At 33.6% G+C, this 25310-nt stretch overlaps 1 protein-coding gene across 1 annotated transcript; it reads right to left on the bottom strand.

The window, feature by feature from the left end:
- Positions 1-874: 874 nt before the first annotated feature.
- Positions 875-24582, bottom strand: LOC129951715 (sialin). Its single transcript, XM_056064012.1, has 5 exons — positions 24279-24582; positions 3032-3267; positions 2171-2960; positions 1829-2115; positions 875-1754 (listed from the first exon to the last, which is right to left on the bottom strand). The coding sequence occupies exons 1-5, from the start codon at positions 24316-24318 to the stop codon at positions 1545-1547; spliced, it is 1563 nt and encodes a 520-aa protein (XP_055919987.1). The 5' UTR covers positions 24319-24582; the 3' UTR covers positions 875-1544.
- Positions 24583-25310: the final 728 nt, after the last annotated feature.

Raw genomic sequence — 25310 nt, 5'->3', positions numbered from 1 at the left:
TCCCAAAAAAAACAAGTGACACTTTTGTTAAATTAATGGCTAAGTGAAAAACATAATAAACGTTTCATATCTATTGATATAAAAGCTTTGAAAAGTGTAATTTTTGAGTACTACAAAACTTTTCTTCAAAACTTATTTGTTTACTTACCTTACTTTGTTTTAATCAAATTTTTTTTTAGAGGAATTATGTACTTAAATGCAGCTACTTACTTGAATTCAAGAATCAAATTTTTTTGTCTCTACAATTTTTAAGTTTTGTTGACGCATTTGTAAGATCAAAATACGAGTAAGCAGACTGATAACGAGAGTAAAAAGAGACACCCGGAAATTGATTTCGAAAAAAACTACATCAAAAAAAGCCCGACATTTTTAAATATCAGATCCTCTCTCATTTTCTGGATCTTTAAATTTTTGCAGCCTTCTTTGCTTTAATAGAAATGAAAACAAGAAAAGTTTGTTGTGTTTTTGGAAAAAGCAACATTTCAAAACAATTTCCTACATTTCTACGCCTAATGCACCAAAAACCCTCTAAGCTATTGCATTTAAGATCTTAAATATGGCATATTTAGAAAACTGTTGGAATCTTGGAATGCTTTCATGTGAGTCATCCAAATTAAATAGTAAGACCATACCTTGCTGGACAACAGTGTTCTAAATAATTTAATAACTAAAGTTGGCATTTTAGCTATTAGGTAGCCATTGGCCCGGTAGGTAGCCATTGGCCGAGCTACATGGAGACGAATGTTGGTTAAACCCCAGGTCTATCCCGGAATATACCGCCAACTTAAATTAGTAATATGCTGTTGAAATTTGTTTAGTTCCATGCCTCCAAAAGTGTATATACATAATTACTTTAATATGAAACAAAAGCAAACATTATTTTGACAATTTATTATTTTTAAATGTATACAAAATCATAACTACTTGTAAATATACAGATTTGAAATTAAAATATAAGTTTCTGCTTAAAAAAGTAAAAAAAGGACATAAATACATTACATTTGTCAATATATCTAAGATAAAATAAATACATAGTACACAAAGCCTTTTGATTATAAGTACATTCTTGCATTTCTGAGTTTTTAGAATATTTAAATGTTAATACAAATTGTCTGAATACATAATCTAATTGTCGTTCAATGGAAACTCAATCAGCAGGGCCATTTTAATAACTTGTAATAAATAATTGTGGCGCAAGGATGTGTGTGAACTTAAATAATAACAATGAACCAATTTTGATACATAAGTTTTTGGTAAATAACAAATTGGTTCTTCTTTTTTTGAATTATTAAAAAACGGTTCTATTGATTTCGATTTAATTTTGAATAAAGATGGTCTCTTATGATATTATGTTCTTTAAAAATAACTCTTTAATTTTAACCAATGAGCATTTATGTAATTTTGAAAATGAAATTAATTTACATTCTAACATCTAAGAGTTTGACTAAAACAAAAATTATGAGATTATGTCAACTTGTAGAAAAATGGTTTTTGCACGTTTTCATTGAACGACGACTATACAATGTCTTAAGTACTTTTTAAAATTAAATATTGTTTTCTGGAGCTGGGCAAGATGCGTTAGTATTTTTCAGGGGCGTACTTTCATTATGTTCAACTTGCTCTGCATCAGTTTTTGATGAAGTTTTATTCCATGGTTGTTCTTCCCCGGATGCAAATAGTGTGAATACAATGAACTCAATAGCGAATAAGACTATCGTTACAAAGAAAATAACTCTCCAAGCTCCGATGTTTTGCTGATAATTATTTTAAAAAGGCAAAATTATTAATTTTAGTTCTTTCAATATTATATTAAATTTTATTAACTCACATTTCCCTTTGTAATGAATCCCACAAAAAGTGGTACCACAATTCCCGGAAGTGTGGCTACAGTGTTTGTAAGTGCGACAAGAGTTCCTGCGTAGTTAGGCGCAATGTCAATATGGTTGGATAAAAATCCCGAAAACATTCCACCCATTCCAATTATGCCAAAAGTCATAAATGCTACAGCTGCATCCCGATGGCATCCGATATAACAAAGACTTAGCAAACATACTCCAGGAACTAAAGTAGCAAAACTGGTTGCTGTTTTTCTACACACCGTTGTTGAAAAGTAGCCTAGAATGAACAAAAAAATTTCAATAGTGTTCTTGATAATTGTTCTTGAATTTACCTTTTGCTTTTAAAGTATCTAAAACTTTTCCCAAAATAATACTGAACAAAAACATTGGATAATAGGGAAGGGCACTGGCGACGGCATTCTTTGAAACATTAAATTGTAGAACTTGCTTCATATAGAATGGAATCTCAATCAAAAACATGTACCAGCCCCAGTTGCTGCAGACATGGGCGATTAAGATGGCCCAAAATGGAACAGATGTCATAACCTTCTTCCACGGCACTGGAGGGTGTTTCTTCTCATCGCTTTTAGATTCTGTTGTTCCAAGTTGTGAATTGATCATTTCACGTTCTTCGTAACTTATAAGAGATTGTGTGTTGGGGCTATCTTGAACGAGGATGACCCATAGAATCATCCATAAACAACTAAAACCTCCCATCACGTAAAAAACTGACTCCCATCCAAATTTGCCAGCAAGTATTCCAGCCGTTAGAATCGACTTTGCCGTCCCAAAAGCTGTTCCCACATAAATTATGGTAGACATAACGCTTCTTTCGTTTGGTGGAGCCCAAGCAGCGATCATGCAATGCATAGCAGGAAATGTTGCACCTCCGCCAATGCCTTCCAGTACACGTAAGATGATGAGGCCAACGTAATGGATTTTGGTCATAATCGGTGTTAGAAGTGTGCAAATGACATTGATCGCGACGGAAAAGAACATCACCCATTTGGCTGAATAGTTTTCAGCAACTCGGGCTCCTGGAATTTGAGAAACAATATAGCCCCAGAAGTAACAGCTAAGAAGTGTTCCTTGTAGTGGCTCACTCCAGTCAAACGGTCCGTCCTTAATAAAGTTCAATTAAAGCATTAAATCTCTTTCTAATGGGCTTTACATCTATATAATAAAATTCTTACCTGAGGTTCACCAGATCCATCATCATCAGGAGCGGCACATTTTTCGACATTCAAGCTTGCATTATGGGTGTTATTTCCTAATAAATTGTGGGCAGACCCATGCGATGAGGCGAGTGCAATAGCGGTGTGGTTTAACATAGCTACCATCGCAACACTAAGATTTACTTTTAAACCATATACGATAGCCATACCCAAAGATCCAAGAACGGCTAGAATATATCTTGCGGGAACACATCCTGTTCAAAAAATAGGTTTTAATAGTATTTTTGAAAAATGCGTTCGTGCTAAAATTGTTATGAAATATTTCATAAAGCTTTTGTGTGGTCTTATTGCACTTCACTTTTTTTCTAATAACTATGATACTAATTAATTATAATTCTTAATTGTTTTCCTTTGAATTCAAAACTATATTGCGACCCCTCTTATATTTTTTAATTATTTATTTTGTATACCTACACACATTGGAATATATGGTCTTCAAAACCAGATCAGGGAGCAGGCGAAGAGGGTAGATCCCATCTACACCATTTTGCCAAGCTTTACGCAATTTTTAGGTTAAGAGCGCGCTGCCGGAGAGGCCCTTAAGGATCGTTGCTGTGTATGTAAATTCACTGATTAGGTTCGAACGTAGAGCTAACTTATTCCAATTGCTGAAAGACCAAAGTCCTGATGTGTTTTTGAAACTAAGCTAAAATTGACATAAATTGACGCTCAACATTTACAATATCGAACGAAGGGACCGGCCAAACTCTACACAATGGGGTCGCTTTTTTCGTACAAAAAGGCATTAGTTATAAACTTATATACAATAGTGAAGTACGCAGATTTCAGCTTCTTGAGGCATGTATCGTGTGCATTCCTCTCCACCAGGAAAAGCGTTTGTATGCGATCGCGTCTTATGCACCGGAATCATCTCAGCCAGCTCAATTTACAACAGAGCTCGGAAAACTTTTTCAGTGCTTGCAACTGAACTCGGAAGAAAACTTCTATTTAATGGCCGGTAATTTAAATGCCAAACATGCAGATTGGGGAAATCAAATCCAAAATCCTCGTGATAACCAGTTATTTAACTGGATTGTCCAGTACAATGCCGAGTATATGGTCGACTTGCTGGCTACTGATAGACCACCATTCCCAAGGAGCGGTGCCTATCTGGACCTTTTGCTAATGGACGGACTCGCCAACGTAATAAGGCTTCCAACAAGCTTGTAGAGTTGGAGGAGTACGTGCCGGTGCATTCTTACAATTATAGTAAGACTCACTGGCCGCGCTTTACCAACGCTTTAGAGAGAACTTCGGTCTAGAAACATATCCCCACCAATCGACAGGAATATGACAAATACCGATATTAACGGATATTAACAACAAATGAACGAGACAATCCATCGAACCATGGAAAGAACTATGACGAAATACAAGGAACGAGACACCGCGAACTTGTACCGTAACGCGAGTACAAATGCACTTTACTGACGCAAAAGTAGACTTCTGACAAGGCTTAAACATTTGTACCGGAGGTTTATTGACCCAATTAATCTGGAGGTTAGGACATTGAAGTCGTCGATAAAAAACGTTAATTAATCAAAGAAAACTATCGATTGAACATTAATTTGTACTGGGACAAGAAAATTCGGGCCGTTAATTCAAGTGAGCCGAGTATGTTTCCGTAAATTAACAAGATCCTTAGGAGAAATGATCAAAACGACCTTCCTTGCCTTAAGTTCCAGAGGACGACAGAGAACAGAGACGTATTTCTGATAGCAGGAATAGATCCAGAAGACGCCGTCTTAGACGATGAATTCTTTGTTATCGAAGATCCGCAGGAAAAGCAAAGGACGTGGGGGCTGCTTTCTAGCAAGTGTACAAGGATAATCCTAGCATTTGTCCAAATCACGACCTGGAGAATAGAGTCCTGCAGCACCACTTCTACCTGCGTAGCGACATATCGCAGTGGCGATCCTAGAACCTCGGTTTTACCATGTTCAATGACGAAAACTTGGTAAATGCAATCATCGCCGGGCAAAACGGGACTAGTTAAGGAAAAAGAAGGGTTCACGCAAAACAGTATTTTTTTAGAATCTGTATTCTAGCAACAGCTCCAATCTACGAGTAAGCGGACTGATAGCTGTTGTAATAATAGACTGTCGAAAATTGAGTCCAAAAAGCCAGAATATTCTTCATAACTAATTCTTCTGGCGAACTTTTTCATTTTCTGGGTTTCTGTATCTTTTTTTGTGTAGCGTTTTTCTCATTTACAAATAGAAATGCAGCAGGCGATGACTTGGTAGGGAGCATGTACCAACTCATCCGCAAAATATGGTCGGAAGAAATATTCACACTACGGCAGATCTTGGAAAAAACAGAAATTTCAAATCGATACCCACCATCTCTTTATCGCTTTTAAAGCCGCGTATGACAGCCGCGTATACAAAGGTCCATCCAACAACTCGGATACGCAGATGATATTTACATACTTGGAAGATCAAAGCGTAATGTCAGTGGAGGGTTTTTGAGCATTGCGACGGACGCGAAAAAGCCTCTCAAAAATCTGAAATCACCATCTATAAGATACTTATCATCCCGGTTCTCATTTATGACGCTGAGGCCTGGACCCTGTCAAAGAAAGATAAGCGTGTCTTAGGATGCTTTGAGAGAAAAATATTTCGGGGGATTTTTGGTCCCGTATGCATAGATGGAGAATGGAGAACATATATAATGACGAACTGTATGGACTTTACAGCGACACATCAAGCGAATGGATATCAACGCTCCAGCTCCAGCTCCAGGAAGGTGTTCGAATCCAATCTCGAGGGACGGCGCAGTAGAGGAAGACTGCGATCGACTCAGGTGGCGCCCGCAGTTGGGTGAAGACCTTAACCAACTTGGCGTGCGAAACTGGATACAGCTAGCAAGGGACCGAGCTGGCTGCAGACGCATGTTGGTTGATGCCCCGGTCCACCCCGACTTTAAAACCACCTTTAGTAAGTAAGTAAATAGAAATGCCAACAAGAACAGAATATATTAGTTTTGGAAATAAGATACGCTTTAACATCATTTTTAACATTTCTAACTATTGTTATCTTGGAATGCTTTCTTATGTAGGAGTCATCCAAGTTCCTTTTAAGAGAACATTAAAGAATACTTTTAATCGGTGCTTAAAAACGTATCTTTATGTTAAGTGTTTGACCCGCCCTTGCCAAGATGCGATAACTACAAAACGGGTTATGATCAAAATAATGTATGGATTCTAATAGTGTATTTAAAATACTGAATACTGCTTTTAAAACAGAACGATTTTTCATAATGTTTTAATATACTTTCCGTGAGCAATAACATTATGTATGTTATGATAATTCATAATTGGATTAATAAAAACAAAAGAAGAAGCTGGGATGCGACCCACACTGATAACTTCCCATCCCGTCTGTCGATTTGTCTTGCTTAAAAGTTTGTTTATATGTAATCGTATCAATTTTTACCAAATTTGTGTACTATTTTTTGTAGATTTTATTTTTTATGAAAAAACGGACTGTTTGATTTTTAAATACAAATTACTGAATATCGAAAACAATATTTTCTGTGAAATAAAATAAGTTTGAAACTTACCATTTGATTTGAAAGTAAATTTTTACCAAGTTTTAGTATTGTTTTTTTTTAGAGTTTTATTTTTTGTAAAAAAACTGTCAACTCGATTTTTCTCAAAATTTGTCCTAATGTTGAAAACAATATTTCTTATAAGTAAAAATTATTTAGAAGCTATTATTTTAAATTTTTGAAAATATATTTGAGTCGAAAATCAATTCTTACCAACTTTTATTAATTTTTTTAGGTTTTTATTTTTTGTAAAAAAAACTATCAATTCGATTTTTCTCAACATTTGTCAGAATGTTGAAAACCATATTTCTTATAAGATAAAATAAGTTTGAAGCCTAAATTTCAAGTTTTTAAAAGAGATATTTAAATCAATATTCAATTTTTACCAACTTTGAGTAATGTTTTTTTTTAGATTTGTATTTTTTTATAAAAAAAAAAACTGTCAATTCGATTTTTCTCAAAATTGTATCAGATGTCAAAAACATTATTCTTCGTTGCACAAAATTTTTTGGAGATAAAATCATATTTTAGTCGTAAATTTTTGGAGGTGACAAATTTTTTTTATTCAGTTTTTTTTATTTATAAAAAAACCGTTAGATGGATTTTTTTTTTCAAAAATATACTTCTTTGATACCACGTTACAATATATTATATAAAATTTAATTCAAGTCTCTAGCGTTTTTGGTTCGTAATATATTTAGGCTTAACCAAAATTATTAACCACCCACGCAATTTTCTTAAGAGTCCTTTCTGCGTCTTTCTGCCTTATTATCTGTATAACAAAATTTATTTGAAATCGATATCTCTTCTGGTTCTTGAGCTATGGACGACGAAAAAAAACATCGTGATCGTACGGACGTACGAACGTACGTAGACACGCATGCACAGACATCAAAATTTTCAATTTGACAAATCGGACCCATTACAATAGTAGGGGAGCGTCAAAGAGACCTATTGGATTGCGAAGCTTAGATGATAAGAACAAACAAATGTTATATCATATATACACTTTCATCGGTGGGGGGAGCGGCTATAAGTTTTCAAAAATGTAAAAAAAAACAGTTGCATGGACGTCAGATATTAATAGCATCCATGTTCTACGTATTTTTGAAAATATACGTATGTTAATCTGACCGTTTTCATGAGTGGGGTGGTCGTACGTAAGGGTTGAAAACTGTAAAAAACAAAATTTTACCGAGCGCGTCAGATTTTCAAAGGGGATGTTAAGTGAACCTAAAAGAACGCTCTTATGTAATAATCTGACGATTTGGATGTGACCTAAACTTGCGGCCATTATTAGAACTTGCAAAAAAGCCATTTTGAAATAGTCGAGCGCTTCAGATTTTGATATACATATATGGTTCATGTATAAACCCTAAACGTGTTGTCTCTTAATCTGACGATTATCTGGACGGATTCGCCTAATCTGACAATGGAAAGATTTTTTTTCTGTCAAATCTTTTAACAAATTGAAGATATAATTGAAAATTACAAAAAACAAATTTTGTAATTAAATTATTTTTTCCTTGCTTGAGTATTTGAGATAAATAAATTTTTCTTAAAACCTTATTATTTAAATGAAAAAGAAACTTTGCATGCACCCCATCTTGCATCCATCGCACCTTTTAACCTCCCGACCTTGCACATACTGCACCTTGGACCCACTCCAAATCCTATAGTGTGCCCAAGCAGGGGGGTTGTACGGGGCAGCATGCCCCCATACACACCTCCGTGTGGCTTACATCCAAACTCGCACACATCCCACTGTTGCATACACCCACACTCACACCTACTATTCTTACTATAAAAATAAGACCACTCAAGCAAAAAAAAAAAAGAATTAAATTAAAATAGTAGTTGTGGTTATTTTCAGTTTTCTCAAAAACTAAAAGAAATAAAATCATCTAGTTTTCAGTTTTTGATCAAAAACAAATAAGAGCAATACATTCTGAAATAAAAACAGTGGTAGATAATCTTGAAGTATTGAAAAATTATACTTTAAACCTTTTTTTTTAATTTGTTCACTCAAATTTTGAGTTAAAATTAAATCTTTCAAAAACTACGCATAGTTCTGACTTGAATTAAAAACTGGCTAATAAAACAGAATGTTGGCTTTAAAAAAATGTATAAATCTGTAAGTATCACCGTTATTTTATAATTATTTTTTCCATTTTAAATAATATTTTTTTTTTTAAATTGCCCCTCCCCTCACTTCGGCTAACGGAAATCGTCAGATTATGTATTATTTGTAAACTTTGAATTATTACCTTCAAAATAAAAAAAAATTAGCCACACTCGAGAAAGTCAAGATGACGTTTTTTTTACAAGTTTGTAACCCGCCTGCCTTTACATACACAATACATACACTTTTTAGCATATAACTAACTTACCCTACCTTAATTTTACGCGCTCGAGAATTTCAGATGATCAATTTTTTTTTACTAATCTGATCCTTTATCCTTGACTCGCGGCCACATATACAGTGCTAATACTTGGTGGAGGTATTCAATGGGATACTAGGTACCTCCCTGTATATTAATCTGCCGAGCTGTAGAAAATCCCAAAATCCCTTCTTGGGCTCCTCTACTACAATAACTTCCTATGGGAAGTTAAAAACTAAACGAGCCATGAGACCAACAACAACGAAAAAAAAAATTTGAGAGAATGGGCGGGCGAAATTCTTTTGCAATGAATTCTCTTCCTAAGCGCTGATATTGCAGTGGCATTCTTGGGAACTGGAAACTTCATTGTGTGTGTTTACAAAGAAATTTGTTGTTAAAAAATGCAAAATAGACCTCTTTTATAAAAATTAAATTAAATAAATAGTAGACGCAAAAACTTTTTACTTTTTTAAATAGAATAAACAAAATGCCAAACAAAATATTTTGGAAATATATAAGCTCCCAATCCCTCACAATTGTACCACAAATGTTGTTACATTGAAATGCATTTTTAATTATGTTGCGACAAATATTTTTTTTTCAAAGTCGTAAGTATCAGTAATATATATGGTCCTTTTTTTTAAAAAAAAAAAGTTAAAACTAAAAAAAAAAAAATCAGTTCATTTTGGATTTTTTTGTCTAAAAAAGTTACTATAACTATTTAAACAAAAAAATTAAAAGCAAATATCTGCACATATCTTTAGAATTTAAAAAAAAAAAGTTGAATTGACTTAGCTGGCTGTTATACTTTGGAAGTTTTATCAAATATTGCACCTATGCCACAATGCAAATTTACCCTATTTTTTCATAGTTTTCTACAATTTTTCTTGAAATAAATAAATAAATTAAAAAAAAATCGGTGCTATTTATAAAAATGTATTGTTTTTTGGAAAAAAATATAAAAAAAATAAAAAATCATATTTAACACACTGCCCAATTGCTTTTCGCAAGTAACTACCTGAATTTAATGATTTTTTAGTGATTCTAGTGCTGTTAAGGAACAACAAATTTTTTTAAATTTGTTATTCCTTTATAAATATTTAGCCCAATATATTTTGAATCAAAACCCGTTTATTTCGTTTAAATATTTAAAAAAATGTGAAGGCTACAAAGCTAAGCGCAAAGCACCAATCAATTTTTTTACATGAGACATGCCCTTAAGAAAGAAATTAGGATTAGATTTCGGCAGACGGTTTATAAGCCATGCATGTAAATCTTTCATATTATTTTTTTTTTTAAATATATTATATGGATAAAAATAAAGAATAAAGAAAGAAGAAGAAATTAGAAAATAAAAATAAACTTTTACTTGCTTTTACCCTTAACTTGCAACTCTAAAGTTGATCAAATTGAAAGTTTACTACCTTAAATTAAGCGATAGTGAAATAAATTGCCTAAAAGTGGTCCTATTGTTTTATCCGTCACTGTACTCATTTTTATTGTACCATAAATATTCGAGTATGATCTTACTTGAACCTTCTTTACACGCGGCCGGACAAAAAGCCAATTGGGACATTTTAGGTGACTTTATTTACGCTACCAAATAATAAAATTTAAAGAAATAAATAAACGGTGATTTTTTAAGAGCTTGAGAACTTTAAAAAAAAAAAAACGCATAAAATTTGCAAAATCTCATCGATTCTTTACTTGAAACGTTAGATTGGTTCATGACATTTACTTTTTAAAGATAATTTCATTTAAATGTTGCCCGCGGCTGCGTCTTAGGTGGTCCATTCGGAAAGTCCAATTTTGGGTAACTTTTTCGAGCATTTCGGCCGTAATAGCCCGAATTTCTTCGGAAATGTTGTCTTCCAAAGCTGGAATAGTTGCTGGCTTATTTGTATAGACTTTAGACTTGACGTAGCCCCACAAAAAATAGTCTAAAGGCGTCAAATCGCATGATCTTGGTGGCTTACAGTCCATTCCTTGAGATGAATTGTTCTCCGAAGTTTTCCCTCAAAATGGCCATAGAATCGCGAGCTGTGTGGCATGTAGCGCCATCTTGTTGAAACCACATGTCAACCAAGTTCAGTTCTTCCTTTTTTGGCAACAAAAAGTTTGTTAGCATTGAACGATAGCGATCGCCATTCACCGTAACGTTGCGTCCAACAGCATCTTTGAAAAAATACGGTCCAATGATTGCACCAGCGTATAAACCACACCAAACAGTGCATTTTTTGGGATGCATGGGCAGTTCTTGAACGGCTTCTGGTTGCTCTTCACTACAAATGCGGCAATTTTGCTTATTTACGTAGCCATTCAACCAGAAATGAGCCTCATCGCTGAACACAATTTGTCGATAAAAAAGCGGATTTTCTGCCAACTTTTCTAGGGCCCATTCACTGAAAATTCGACGTTCTGGCAGATCGTTCGGCTTCAGTTCTTGCACGAGCTGTATTTTATACGGTTTTACACCAAGATCTTTGCGTAAAATCTTCCATGTGGTCGAATAACACAAACCCAATTGCTGCGAACGGCGACGAATCGACATTTCACGGTCTTCAGCAACACTCTCAGAAACAGACGCAATATTCTCTTCTGTACGCACTGTACGCATTCGTGTGGTTGGTTTAATGTCCAATAAAGTAAACTGAGTGCGAAACTTGGTCACAATCGCATTAATTGTTTGCTCACTTGGTCGATTATGTAGACCATAAATCAGACGTAAAGCGCGAAACACATTTCGAACCGAACACTGATTTTGGTAATAAAATTCAATGATTTGCAAGCGTTGCTCGTTAGTAAGTCTATTCATGATGAAATGTCAAAGCATACTGAGCATCTTTCTCTTTGACACCATGTCTGAAATCCCGCGTGATCTGTCAAATACTAATGCATGAAAATCCTAACCTCAAAAAAATCACCCTTTATTTGGATATTCGAAATCTATTTAGATCTTATTCCCTAACTGTTATCCTATATTTTTTAATTTCATAGAAAATGCGAGTGGTTCTATTATATGTACATAAGTACATACATATGTACATACTTATTATTCATTATTATATCTAATTTTATTTTATTTTCAACACACAGTGACGTAAACAAGTAATATGGTGTTATTGCATTATTTCTTATAATGTGACCAATCAAATGTGGTTAGATACCTATTCATTACGATTTATGAACTTTATATTCAAATTATTACATCGAAAGTGAAACATAATACCATTGAATAATTACATTGAATTTATAACTATTCAACGATAATACCTACATTAAAAAAGAGGCTGGGATGTGACCCACACTGATAACTTCCCATCCCGTCTGTCGATTTGTCTTGCTTAAAAGTTTGTTTATATGTAATCGTATCAATTTTTACCAAATTTGCGTACTATTTTTTGTAGATTTTATTTTTTATGAAAAAACGGACTGTTGAATTTTTATATACAAATTACTGAATATCGTAAACAATATTTTCTGTGAAATAAAATAAGTTTCAAGCCAATATTTTTAAGTTCTGAAAAGGTATTTGAGTCGAAAGTAAATTTTTACAAAGTTTTAGTATTGTTTTTTTTTTAGAGTTTTATTTTTTGTTAAAAAAAACTGTCAATTCGATTTTTTAAAAATTTTACCAAATGTTGAAAACAATATTTCTTATGAGATAAAATTACTTTGAAGCCAATATTTAAAATTTTAAAGAGATATTTGTGTCGAAAATCACTTTTTACCAACTTTTATAAATTTTTTGTAGGTTTTTATTTTTTGTAAAAAAAACTGTCAATTCGATTTTTTTCAGACTTTAACTGAATGATGACAACAAGATTTTTTGAAAGATAAAAGTAAATTAAAGCCAATATCTCAAAGTTTGAAAAGATATTTGAGTCGGAAATCAATTTTTACCAACTTTTATACATTTTTTTTGGTTTTTATTTTTTGTAAAAAAAACTGTCAATTCGATTTTTTTCAAACTTAGTGGTATGTTGAAAACAATATTTTTTGAAAGATAAAAGTAAATTAAAGCCAATATCTCAAAATTTTGAAAAGATATTCGAGTCGAAAATCAATTTTTACCAAATTTTATAAATTTTTTTTTAGGTTTTTATTTTTTGTAAAAAAACTATCCATTCGATTTATCTCAACATTTTTCTAAATATTGAAAACAATATTTTCTATAAGATAAAATAAGCTTGAAGCCTAAATTTCAAGTTTTTGAAAAGATATTTGAATCGATATTCAATTTTTACGAACTTTGAGTAATGTTTTTTTTAGATTTTTATTTTTTATAAAAAAAAACTGTCAATTCGATTTTTCTCAAAATTTGTCCTTATGTTCAAAACAATATTTTTTATAAGAAAAAATTAGTAAGAACCTATTATCTCAAAGTTTTCAAAAGATATTTGAGTCGAATATCATTTTTTACAAACTTTTGTTAATATTTTTTTCGGTTTTTAAATTTTTGTACAAAAACTGTCAAATCGATTTTTTTTCAAACTTTAACTGAATGTTGACAACAAGATTTTTTGAAAGATAAAAGTAAATTTAAGCCAAAATCTCAAAGTTTTGAAAAGATATTTGAGTCGAAAATCAATTTTTACCAACTTTTATACATTTTTTTAGGTTTTTATTTTTTGTAATAAAAATTCAATTTTTCTCAAAATTTTATCAGATGTCAAAAACATTATTTTTCGTTGTACAAAATTGTTTTGAAGATGAAATCATATTTCAGTCGTAAAATTTTGGAGGTGACAAATTTTTTTTTCAGTTTTATTGATTTTAAAAAAAAACCGTTACATTGATTTTTTTCAAAAAATATTCCTGTTTGGTATTACGATACAATCTATTATATAAAATTTAATTCAAGTCTCTATCGTTTTTGGTTCGTAAGATATTTAGGGTTAACCAAAATGTTCACCTTTTTTTCAAACTGCTATGGTAAAAAAAACACCCACGCAATTTTCTTTAGAGCCCTTTCTGCATCTTTCTGCCTTATTATCTGTATAACAAAATTTATTTGAAGTCGATATCTCTTCTGGTTCTTGAGCTATGAACGACGAAAAAAACGTAGCGAACGTACGGACGTACAAACGTACGTACACACGCATGCACAGACATCTTTCTAAAAATCTTTTATTTCGACTCTAGGGACCTTGAAACGTCGAGAAATGTCAAAATTTTCAATTTGACAAATCGGACCCATTACAATAACTTCCTATGGGAAGTTAAAAAATTAAAAAAAGTCTACAGATTATTAATAAATAAAAATGAAAACAAAAATTAGAAAATCGCAATTTAAAAAAAGAGCTACCGCAATTGGTACTCTTTTTGTAGCGAGAAAATAGCTTAACGGTAAAAGTATTTCAAATTCTTTGAGTATTTGTAGTGGCACTCTTATTATTAATAACTGCCTCCACTGTTCGCCCTACCGAATTCAACAAATGGGCACATGTCTCTACAGGAAGGGAGTACCATTCCCTTTGAATTTTTGACCACACCTCGTATTTCTTTTTGGAGCGAACGATGGGGCTTAGGCCGGGGATTGTGATGGCCATTCCATAACATTGTTTTTGTTTTGTTGTAAGTATTGTTTAGCCAATTTTGAAGGGTGCTTCGGGTCATTATCCTTTAGTTAATCTTAGCATAAATGAATTTAAGATGCGGATATAATCCACATCGCACATCTTATCCTTGATCCAAAATAATTGGCCTACACCAGATGATGAAAAGTACCCTTAAATCATTATATTCTCACCACCACCGCACCGTGCTTCATTGTCTTTCTTTGTGTATTTTGAGTTAAACTTCTTGTCTTTTGGTCTTCTCACATATGTACATTTTTCCAATGGAAGTAAACAAATTGATCTTCGTTTCATCCGACCACACAACGTTACTCCAATAAGAACGGTGTAAGTGTTTGTTTGCAAAGGTAAGTCTTTGTATAATGTTTTTCTTGGTTAAAAAACGGCACTTTTCGTGGACTCCTATCAGGAAGACTAGCATCTATAAGTTGGTTTCTAATTGTTCTAGGTATAACTGTTCCGTTTTTGAGTTGTCTTAAAGAAAGAAATGGTTTCTTCTTACATATTCTTACCAATGGTGTATCAAAACGCGAAGAAGTTTATCTTTTTTTCCTCTTGTTTCTTCTTTAGGCGTGAATGTAAAGTTTCAAATGCTTCTTTCTTCGAACAGTTAAAGGTTTTTGCAATTTCAACCATCACTTTTTCAGCTTGTCCTAGTATTTTTATCACTTCGCGTTCAAAATGAGTACAATGTAATTCAAGACCCATATTCTTATTAAAATTATAGACGATTTTTAAAAAATGTAGTTAGTATCGAAAATAAAATATTTGACAAACTAATAAACAAACTTCATACCCCTATTTCCATAAATTAAAAACTGACCCTTAAGTTAGCATAACAGTTAAAATAGCTTGTTTCTATTATTTTTTCCATGCGAAACCATCATTGGCCTCAAACTTTTTACCATTAAGTGAAAGCAAAAAGTTGTTTCCACAAAACCATGATGAAAACACATGTTTCTATTAAGGCTGCCGGAAGAGAATTGGTCACTCAATAATGAACGTATTGAAGTAGTACAAGAGTTTAAATATCTTGGAGTTTTGCTAAACAAAAAAGCAACAAAAGCGTTTGGTTTATTATGGCCAAAGTTGTTTTGCCATCGATCTTGTGTCAAAATATCGGTTTTTTTTTTCAAGAAACTTTTATGTGCTACGGTGCTCAAGTTTATGGATTCTTGGTTTTTGAGGAGTTTAAAGGAATTCAAAGACATTTTTTCAAACGCTTGTTTAGATTACCTTATTCAACACCAAATTATGCTATTTACTTGGAGTCTGGCGTGATGCCAATATATACTCAAAACCTCAAAATGAACTCGGATTATTTAATAAGAGTGATGAAGAGGGATAGAAGAAATCTTCATAAATCCATCTTCCTAAGACTACTGCAGTCTAATGACACCCCTTTCAAAGAATGGAGTCAGCTAGCTATCTCACATGAAGCTATGTAACTTAACATTATTGGAGTTTAATGTAGATAAATGGAGCTCTATGTTTGTAAATGTTACTGCTAAAATTGTTGAAAGAAATTACAATCAGCATCTCTCTAAAGCTTCGTCAACATCCTCCAGGAACACCTATAGGAACGTTAATCACCAATTACCATCAGAAGTTAATTATTTCAATAATGAATTATCGACCGAAGCTATAAGTTATATGATTCTCGAGACCTCCGGATTAACTAGCCTTATCTGTACATCCGAATCTCTGTGCAGACGGACCTCTTTTCTCTCATCTCGTGGGACCAAAGATGTACAAAAACAAAAATGAAAAGAACGATGAGACCGGTATCTCTTCAGGACCGGGCGTCAGCTTGGCGTCAAAGCCTGCTGCCGTATCTCCTGCGGCCAACACAGAGAAGGGAGTAGTGGCTAAGATAGCCAAGCTAGAGAAAGTGAGGGGTCTTTATAGGAGTGCCATTATGGTACTCAATAATGAATTCTTGCCTCCTCTACCCTTAAATAAGGGTTCTATAAAATATGGCTTCGAATCCATTAAAACTCGAATCTATAAAAAAGAAGAGGTTAACGCGGATAGCGGGGCTCCAAAAACAACCGAAGGTGAACTAGCGAATGGTGGGCCTGGGACGTCGTCTTCTCTCCTAACAGAGCGTGACGATGCACCCATGCCCTCTCCAATCGCTACTCCACCCTCTTCTCCTTAATGGAGATTGAGGACGACCTTAACATGATCCTTCTGAGCAAGGATGAACTCTTGGGTTCATCCTCAGACTCAGAGGATCAGAACAAAACCGTGGTATAGGTTTATCTGCCTAATGCAGCAAAAATACTGCAGTTAGTACAGATTAATCTCCAACACTTCATAAAGGCCTCGGCCTCACTTCTTCTCCGCCTGGCAAGAAATGGGGAACACATTGTCCTGATCCAAGAGCCGTGGATTGTGGGATCCGTTGTTCGAGGACTTAGGACTCCTGGATACTACACACTGTGGGTGAGAGATAAAGGTGAACTTGTTCTAGGGGCACCTGCCCAGATATGCGAATTATATTCAAGCTTTGGACGGATGAAAGCTTTGTATATTATAGCCAGATAAGAAGAGGTGAAAAATTTCCTGCATCGTCGGAGAAATCCTAAGCACCTAGCAGCATTTTTGGCAATATCGAATATGTGATCATTCCATAAGAGGTGATCTGTGATATACATACCGAGTACTGAAAGTTGATTACTTTTATAGGGACAGGCTGGACAAATGCAGTTTGAGATCCACTCGGGAATATACCTGTAGAATAGGAAAGATGGCAAAGTTTTCGCAGTGGTTTTCCCAGCGTTGAAGAACACCTCTTCAAAACAATAGGGAGAACACTTTATGGGCCAGCGGATTTGTGTATGTCAAGGTCTTTCAGTACTCTTTCGACTGCACGAGTGCGAAAGAAGATTCGTTCCATAGAATCATTTACGCTCTCAAGAACAGGAGGACTCATAACACTATCCGGTAGCGTCGTACAGCAAAATGTGCTTTATCAATCGAGCTTACATAGGGAGTGTCATTGTGGACGAGCGTTGGGACCGAGCATGACGTGGTGTTTCGTACGTTTTTTACAAATGCCCAGAAATTTTTACTACCTTTGGGACATTGTAGTATTTTTTGCCTTAATTCCTGATCATGCAAAAATTTGGTTTGTCGAATTTGACCATTGCATGTCTTTCTAGCTTGTTTGAACTTATTCCGGTTTTCCTCAGTCGGGTTGGCTTTATAACAACGGAAACTTACATCTCTGAACCTAATAACCTCTTTAAAGCTCGAATCAAACCATGAGTTCTCTTTGGGTTTGATAGATTTCACCCTATTCGGGATAAAATTTCTCATTCCACAAAGAATTAAATTTGTTACCATTTCTGCGCTGGAATCCACGTCACTATCGAGGAAGCATAGTGACCAGTTAAAGTTCTTGAAGAATTCATTGAGACCGTCCCAGTTGGCTTTCTCATAATCTCTTTATAAATCCCTAAAAGACATAATTTTTGAAGTTATTTTGAAGGCTGGTGGTATAACACATTATAAAAATTCTAATAAAAGCTAAAAAACATAACAAAATATAAACACTTGCAATTTATTTATTTATTAGGGATTCAGTACCAGCTAGTAGTACATCAAGTCGTAAAATCAAATTTAAAGAAAAATGGTTTGATGCAGAGTGCCTTAAAACAAGGAAGAACTTATCGACTCGAAATCTTTGGAATCTTTCAGTTAATTTGGAAAAATCGAAAATGATGATCTTCAGAAATGATGGCGGCAGATATTCTCGGAATGAAAAGTGAAAATACCAAGGTCAAAATATTGAAATTCTACGGGAGTACAAATATCTAGTTATGTTGATCACCCCAAACCTTAATATGAAAAAACACTTTCAGTGAAAGTTATCTGAGGCAAAAAGAGCAATCTCAGCAGTTTGGGGTCGTTGCATCGATAATAAAAACGTCGACCATAGCGCGAAGATCAAACTCTTCAGAGCAACTGCAGTCTCTATATTGCTGTATGGTGCGCAAGTATGGGGATATTCCAAATTCGATGATGTAGAAAGGTTTCTGGGATTCTTTCTTAAACGGATTTTTCAAATACCTTCGAATACACCTAATTACATGTTGCATCTAGAGACATCGGTTTCACCATTATTTTTGAACGTTCTTAAATTACATTTTGATTATGTATTACAAATCTTGGAGATGGAAGAGGGAAGACTACCTAAGCTGATCCTGAAAAACATCATTTTATCGAAAGGGAATCTTGTCAGAAAGTGGGAGGATCTAGGAGCTGGATTTGGGGAGAATGTGCGCATTCACTCTGATATTAGCCCGGGTGACTTGAGGAGCTGTTTTCAGAATTTATTGGAAGGAGCAAGTCGCTCTATGTATAATAGTTGTTTATTGGAGCTTGATGCCAAAGTCTATCAAATGCTTTTGAAAATCAAGTGCAGCGTTGAAGAACACTTCTTCAGAACAATAGGGGGAATGCTATCTGGGCCAGCGGATTTGTGTATGTCAAGGTCTTTCAGTACGCTTTCGACTACACGAGTGCGAAAGAAGATTCGTCCCATAGAATCATCTACACTCTCAAGAACAGGAGGACTCATGACACTTTCCGGTAGGGTCGAATTAACAGCAAACTGTGCTGCAAGCAAATTGGGTATTACTATTATTGGTTTTTTAAATTTTTTAACATTTTTTAAATAATAAATTAATTATTTAGTTCAATTATTTTACTTTTAATATTTTTCTTGTATTATAAAATGTCAAATCAGGCAGAATTGCCAGGTCCTTTTTCTTAAGTAAGAATTATTGTTTTTAATATTGTTATTGTTATATTTTTTCATCACTGTATGTTACCTACAGTGGTGGACACGAATTTAGCACATTGAAAAGAATACAAGTATTTTTCTACTTTCAATTCTTTATAACTTGCAAGTAACGGTTCATTTTTATGTTGTTACTATGACTACCTTATATGGTAATAAAAATGTGTAAATGATTGAAAAGTAAAATACCGTTTTGCGAAAAATGAAGATTGTTTGTGATTTGCGTTGTTTTTAGTTGGACTTAAATGTATCCCGTTTTACAATCAAAGAGTATATTTTTAATTTTTGTGTTTTTTTTAAAGAAAATAATAATTTTTGATAATTAAATATTCCTTTAATGAATTAGTCATGGCAAAAGGAAAATGGTGCTCAAAGGAAAAAAGAAGTCTGATATTGAAAATGAATTGAAAAGGGCGGACGGTAACAGATATTTCTAAGTTGTTAGAATGCTCCAGGAAGCTGGTTTATAATGCCCTTCATCATTTTAAAAACTTTGGAGTGATTGAAAACGTTAAACAAAACCCCCGGGCCAGAATGACAACTACAAATGAAGATAGAATTATTTATAGGTTATCGTTTAAGACCTTCAGTGCCATTCGAAGCGAACTTTCTACGAACTATGGAATAAATGTTTCCTCAATTACCATAAGACGCCGATCAAATGAAAACAATCTACGTGGGTTCGTTTCTCAGAGAAAAAAATCTGAAATCTGGGTTACAGTTTACCAAAGCTCATCTAGACAAAACCAATTGGTTTTTGGAAAAACGTGTTCTGGAGCGATGAATCCAAATTCTGCCGGTTCGGATCGAATGGAAAAAAATGTGTATCGCGTCCAAAAAACAGGGAATATGATCCAAGGAACACCATTAAGACTGTGGAACACGGTGGAGGCAACGTTATCGTCTGAGCTGCTTTTTCATGGCACGGCCGGCGTTGGTCCCATCTTAAAAATTGACACCAAAATCGACCAGAACGTGTACAGAGATATCCTGTTGGATCATATGATACCCTACGCAGAAGACCCTTAACAGACTTCAAAGTTAGTGCAGGTGAATAAAATCGACGTTTTGAAGTGCCCAGCACAATCACCCGATTAACACAATTGTGTCAGGAGATTCAAAATGCTTGGTATGCAATTCCAATTGGTTGAAGTTTGCTAAGAAGAATTGCTTCTGTACTGCAAAATAAAGGGTTCCCTACCAAATACTAAAAAAACTTAGAATTGATAACGGTAAATAAAATTGTATCAAGAAACTGTTAAATGTGCTAAATTCGCGTCCAGGCGAAAAATTGATGTTTCTACATTCCATACTATTTTCTTCTTAAAGATGTTAAACATATTTTATGAAGTACTATGAAAACATAATGCTGTATACACTTGTGGCCATATAATTAAGTCATTTTTAGAAGATTTAAAACATTTGTTTGTCTTACATTTGCATCAACTAATGTTGTTATTGTTTTTTTACAACGATGGTTTTTTACAACAATGGTACTTTGAAAACAAAGGTTTTTTTCCTTTTTCACATAACGGTAAATTTTAATACGAATATGTGATATGTGCAGTGGCCAAATAATTAAGTCAGTTTATGTTACTGAGTCAAAGAGGTAAGTTTAATGTCTTTTTTTGTTATTGTTATTTACAATATTAAATTATGTTTTAATTTATTTTTGATTTAAAATTTTCAATTTGTATAGTCAATTTCAGATATGGGCAAAAATAAATCTTCCATTCCAGAGGAACGGTGAATAATATGGGAAGCAAAATTTCCGAAGTGGTTAATACAACCACTTTATCTAGAGGTAAAGTGGTCAATGCTATTAACCACTTTAAAAAATTCGGTTCATTCGACAACCGTCCTCGAATTGACAGGGTCATCACAAAAATTTGCAAGAAAGATCCCTTTATAACATCCACTCAAATAAGGGCTGTTTTGGAGGAAAGCCACGATGTCAGCGGTTCTGCAAAAAAAAATTAAAAAGCCGATTCAAGTTTGTAAGGGACCTCGTCAGAAAAGATCAAGACTTGTGGAGTAAAGTGGTATGGAGTGATGAGGTTAAGGACAACATTTATGGAAATGATGGCAAGCCGTATGTAAGACGTCCCAGAAATGCTGAGCTGAACCCAAAATACACCAAAAAGACCATAAAGCATGGAGATTCTTTAATGGTTTGGGGGTGTTTCACAAGCCATAGTGTCAGTCCGCTGTGTCAAATAAACGGCAAAATGACAGGTGTTGACTACCGGGATATACTGGACACAAATCTTCTCAGCGACTAATAGAACCAATTACCCCAAGGATGGATCTTCCAGCATTATAATGACCCCAAACACACGTCAAGAGTTGTGAAATCTTTCTTTGAAGTGAAGTAGAGTGAATGTTTTGGGGTGGCCAGCGCAGTCACCAGACTTAAACCCCATAGAGAATTTGTAGGGCATTCTAAAAAAAAAAAAGTTGCTGAAAAAAAACCAACAAACAAAACTACTCTCTGGAGTATTTTACAGGAAGACTGGAAAAATATTAGCGTAGAGAAATGCAAAGTTTTGGTGGCCTCCATGCCAAGGAGAATATCCGCGACATCAAGCCAGAAAGGCTATCCTATTAACGGTGCGCTTAAAAAAATTATAAAAAATGTTTTTTTTCTTCATATTTTTCTTATTTTTTTCGGGTGACTTAATTATATGTCCACACTTATATTATAAATTTAATTTTTTGTTAAAGAAATGACTATTGTTATTATGGAATTTATTTTTCTTAATGCTTAATGCAAGCATTTTTTGCTATGGGAGGGGGGGGAGCTATCTCCCCCCGTTTAGGCGGTAGGGGCAATTTAAAAAAATACGTACATTAAATGAAAAAAAAATAATTAAAAAATAACGGTAATACTTACAATTAAGTATTATAACTCTTTTTAAAGCCAACATTTTTGTCTATTAGCTTGTTTTTAAATCAAGTCAAAACTATACATAGTTTTTGAAAAAAATAGTTTTAAAGTCAAAATTTTTTCAAAAAAAAGTAAAAAAAAAAGGGTTAAAGTGTAATTTTTCAATACTTCAAGATTAATTACCACTGTTTTTATTTCAGAATTTATTGCTCTTATTTGTTTTTGATCAAAAACTGAAAACTATTTGATTTGCAACAGTGGGGTCTGTAAGGGGGGGCATGCTGCCCCCATGCAACCCCCTGCTTGGCTACACTATAGGATTTGGGCTGGGTGCAAGTTGAAGTGCGTGCAAGGTAAGGAGGGAGCAAGGTTCGGTGGGTGCAAGATGGAGTGCATGTGAAGTTTCTTTTGCATTTAAATAAGCTGGATTGAAAAAATTATTGATATTATATACATAAACGTATGTACATATGTCATGTCCATTTCAATCCTATTTTTACTAACTCCTGACTTACTTAAAGACTAACTGACTGGGACACGGAATGCAATGCAATTCTACCTCCTCGTGGTGCATTCTGGGTTATGCTAAATGAATTGCTTTAGTTGACTTTACGATGCAAACGGTGAGATGCATAACGGGGGGCATGCTGCCCCCCTGCAACCCCCATGCTTGGCTACACTATAGGATTTGGGGTGGGTGCAAGTTGCAATGCGTGCAAGATGAATATATCTTAATCCTTATTCGATTATTACTATCAAAATAATCCTACGTTAATACTTAAGCAAGGAAAAAGTAATTTAATTGAAATATTTTGTTTTGAAAATTTACAATTTTCTCAAAAACTAAAAGACATTAAATCATCTACTTTTCAGTTTTTAATCAGAAACAAATAAGAGCAATAAATTCTGAAATAAAAACAGTGGTAATTAATCTTGAAGTATTGAAACATTACACTTTAACCCTTTTTTTTTACTTATTTTGACTTTAAAACTATTTTTTTCAAAAACTATGCATAGTTTTGACTTGATTTAAAAACAAGCTAATAGACACAAATGTTGGCTTTAAAAAAAGGTATAATATTTAATTGTAAGTACTACCGTTATTTTTTCCATTTAATGTACATATTTTTTAAATTGCTCCTATCGCCTAAACGGGGTGAGATAGAACCCCCCTCCCATAGTAAAAAATGCTTGTTTTTAACTGTTCTATACAAATCCGTCATCAAACTTTGTCGTCAAAGTTATAAAATGCTATAAAATGACTTAATTGTATGACCACAAGTGTATATGCAATGTAAATAAAATAAAACTAATTTCATAATAAGAAAACAAATTGAAAATTAAATGGTTTTTTATTTTCTTTAACAAGTGTGTTAAATTCTTGTCCACCACTGTATGTCATAGTTAGCTCGATTCGAAACCAGATGATGCCTTATCCTTCTTAATATTTCTTCAAACTTTTTCTTAAACTCTTTTTCTACAATATGTGACCTATTTTATTATAAATGCAAGTTGGTTCACAATACACAATGCATCTATTTTAGTATTAAACAAAATTAAGCTTCTTCTCATTATTTTGGAAGAAATAAAGCCACAAGTGGTTTTTATTTTTGTAGATAGGTGCCTAAAAATAATTCATAGCTTTAATCATTCTTCCATGTCTATTTATCGCACCCACCAGCTTGTAATGACATACCTACATATCTACATAGGCGCTTTAATTTCTGATAAATTCCTTTATCCAAAATAAAAGACTTTTAAATGACCTTCACAGAAGAAGCACAATGTTTTTTTTTGGAAACAATTAACATTACACACGTTTATTAATAAATTTCACAATAAATAAATATTTTAATCATAGGTGTAGGTGATGTTTGCAATGCATCCTTCTTTAATGAAAATAAAAAACGCACTCCCAGTGACCTTCAATGAAATAAAGGTCAACTGATGACTTGGTCCTTATGGAATAAACAAACAGATATACACTCATACTCACTTCCTAGAACGTTCCCTTTAGCTGGGACTTCTTCAACCATACTGTACACTTTTATTTTGAACACAATCAATCAGATGAACTTTTAAAAGAATTTAAACATCTATTAACACTGAATCTCAAAACTACTGTTTGGTTTTAGTTTTACTATTTTTTTTTTGCTTCCAAACAATTTTTAATTCATTAATCACTAGGTTATCGGAATCGGTATTCACGTTCGCGTTCACGCACAAGAAGCAAAAGCCTCCAAAATCGGACTAAATAACTACTCAACAGTTCCTAATAGCATTTGGTAACAAACTGATGCCGGTGGATTTTGTGGAAGTAGATACATTTATTCATTCGGCGGCGCGGCGCGGCATATCTCGTATGTACATATATACATATTTGTATATAGCGTGGGCCTCTACGCTTGTGAGACTTCTGTTAGCCTTTAAGAGAAAAAATGTGTATCTAAGGTATGTTGATGTTGAGCTAAACGCTGAAGACGAAGAGCCATCTCATCTGTCATCACTTTACGGTGACCATCTGTATTCTTTTTCGGTGTCGTATTTTTAATTGGATAGTAATTTTATAAATGTTAACTGAATTTCCCTCTTATGGCTAAATTTTTGACGAAGTTCTAAAATAAAATAAAAAAGAGGATGAGACGCGATCCACACTGATAACTTCCCATTACGTCTGTCGATTTGTCTTGTTTAAAAGTTTGAAGGATTGCGTGTTGGGGTACAAAAGTTGATAGTTGAATTATTCTTAAATTTTAAAATTACCAACAATATCTTATAGTTAAGTTTGAAAATCTAGTTTTTTTAAATAGATTTTTATTCGAAAACAAATGTTTACCAATTTTAGTAGCATTTCTTAAATTTTTATAAATTGGATGAATGACATTAATTTGAGAGATATCAAGAACCGAACATCAATTTTTACCAAATTTGCGTACTATTTTTTGTAGATTTTATTTTTATATGAAAAAACGGATTGTTGGATTCTTATAAAAAGATACTCCTGAATATTGAAAACAATATTTTCTGC

Source organism: Eupeodes corollae, chromosome 3 (genome assembly GCF_945859685.1).
Source record: "Eupeodes corollae chromosome 3, idEupCoro1.1, whole genome shotgun sequence".
Lineage (NCBI taxonomy): Eukaryota > Metazoa > Arthropoda > Insecta > Diptera > Syrphidae > Eupeodes > Eupeodes corollae.
Note: the sequence above shows the minus strand (reverse complement) of the source record. Positions and strands in the feature narration are given on the sequence as shown.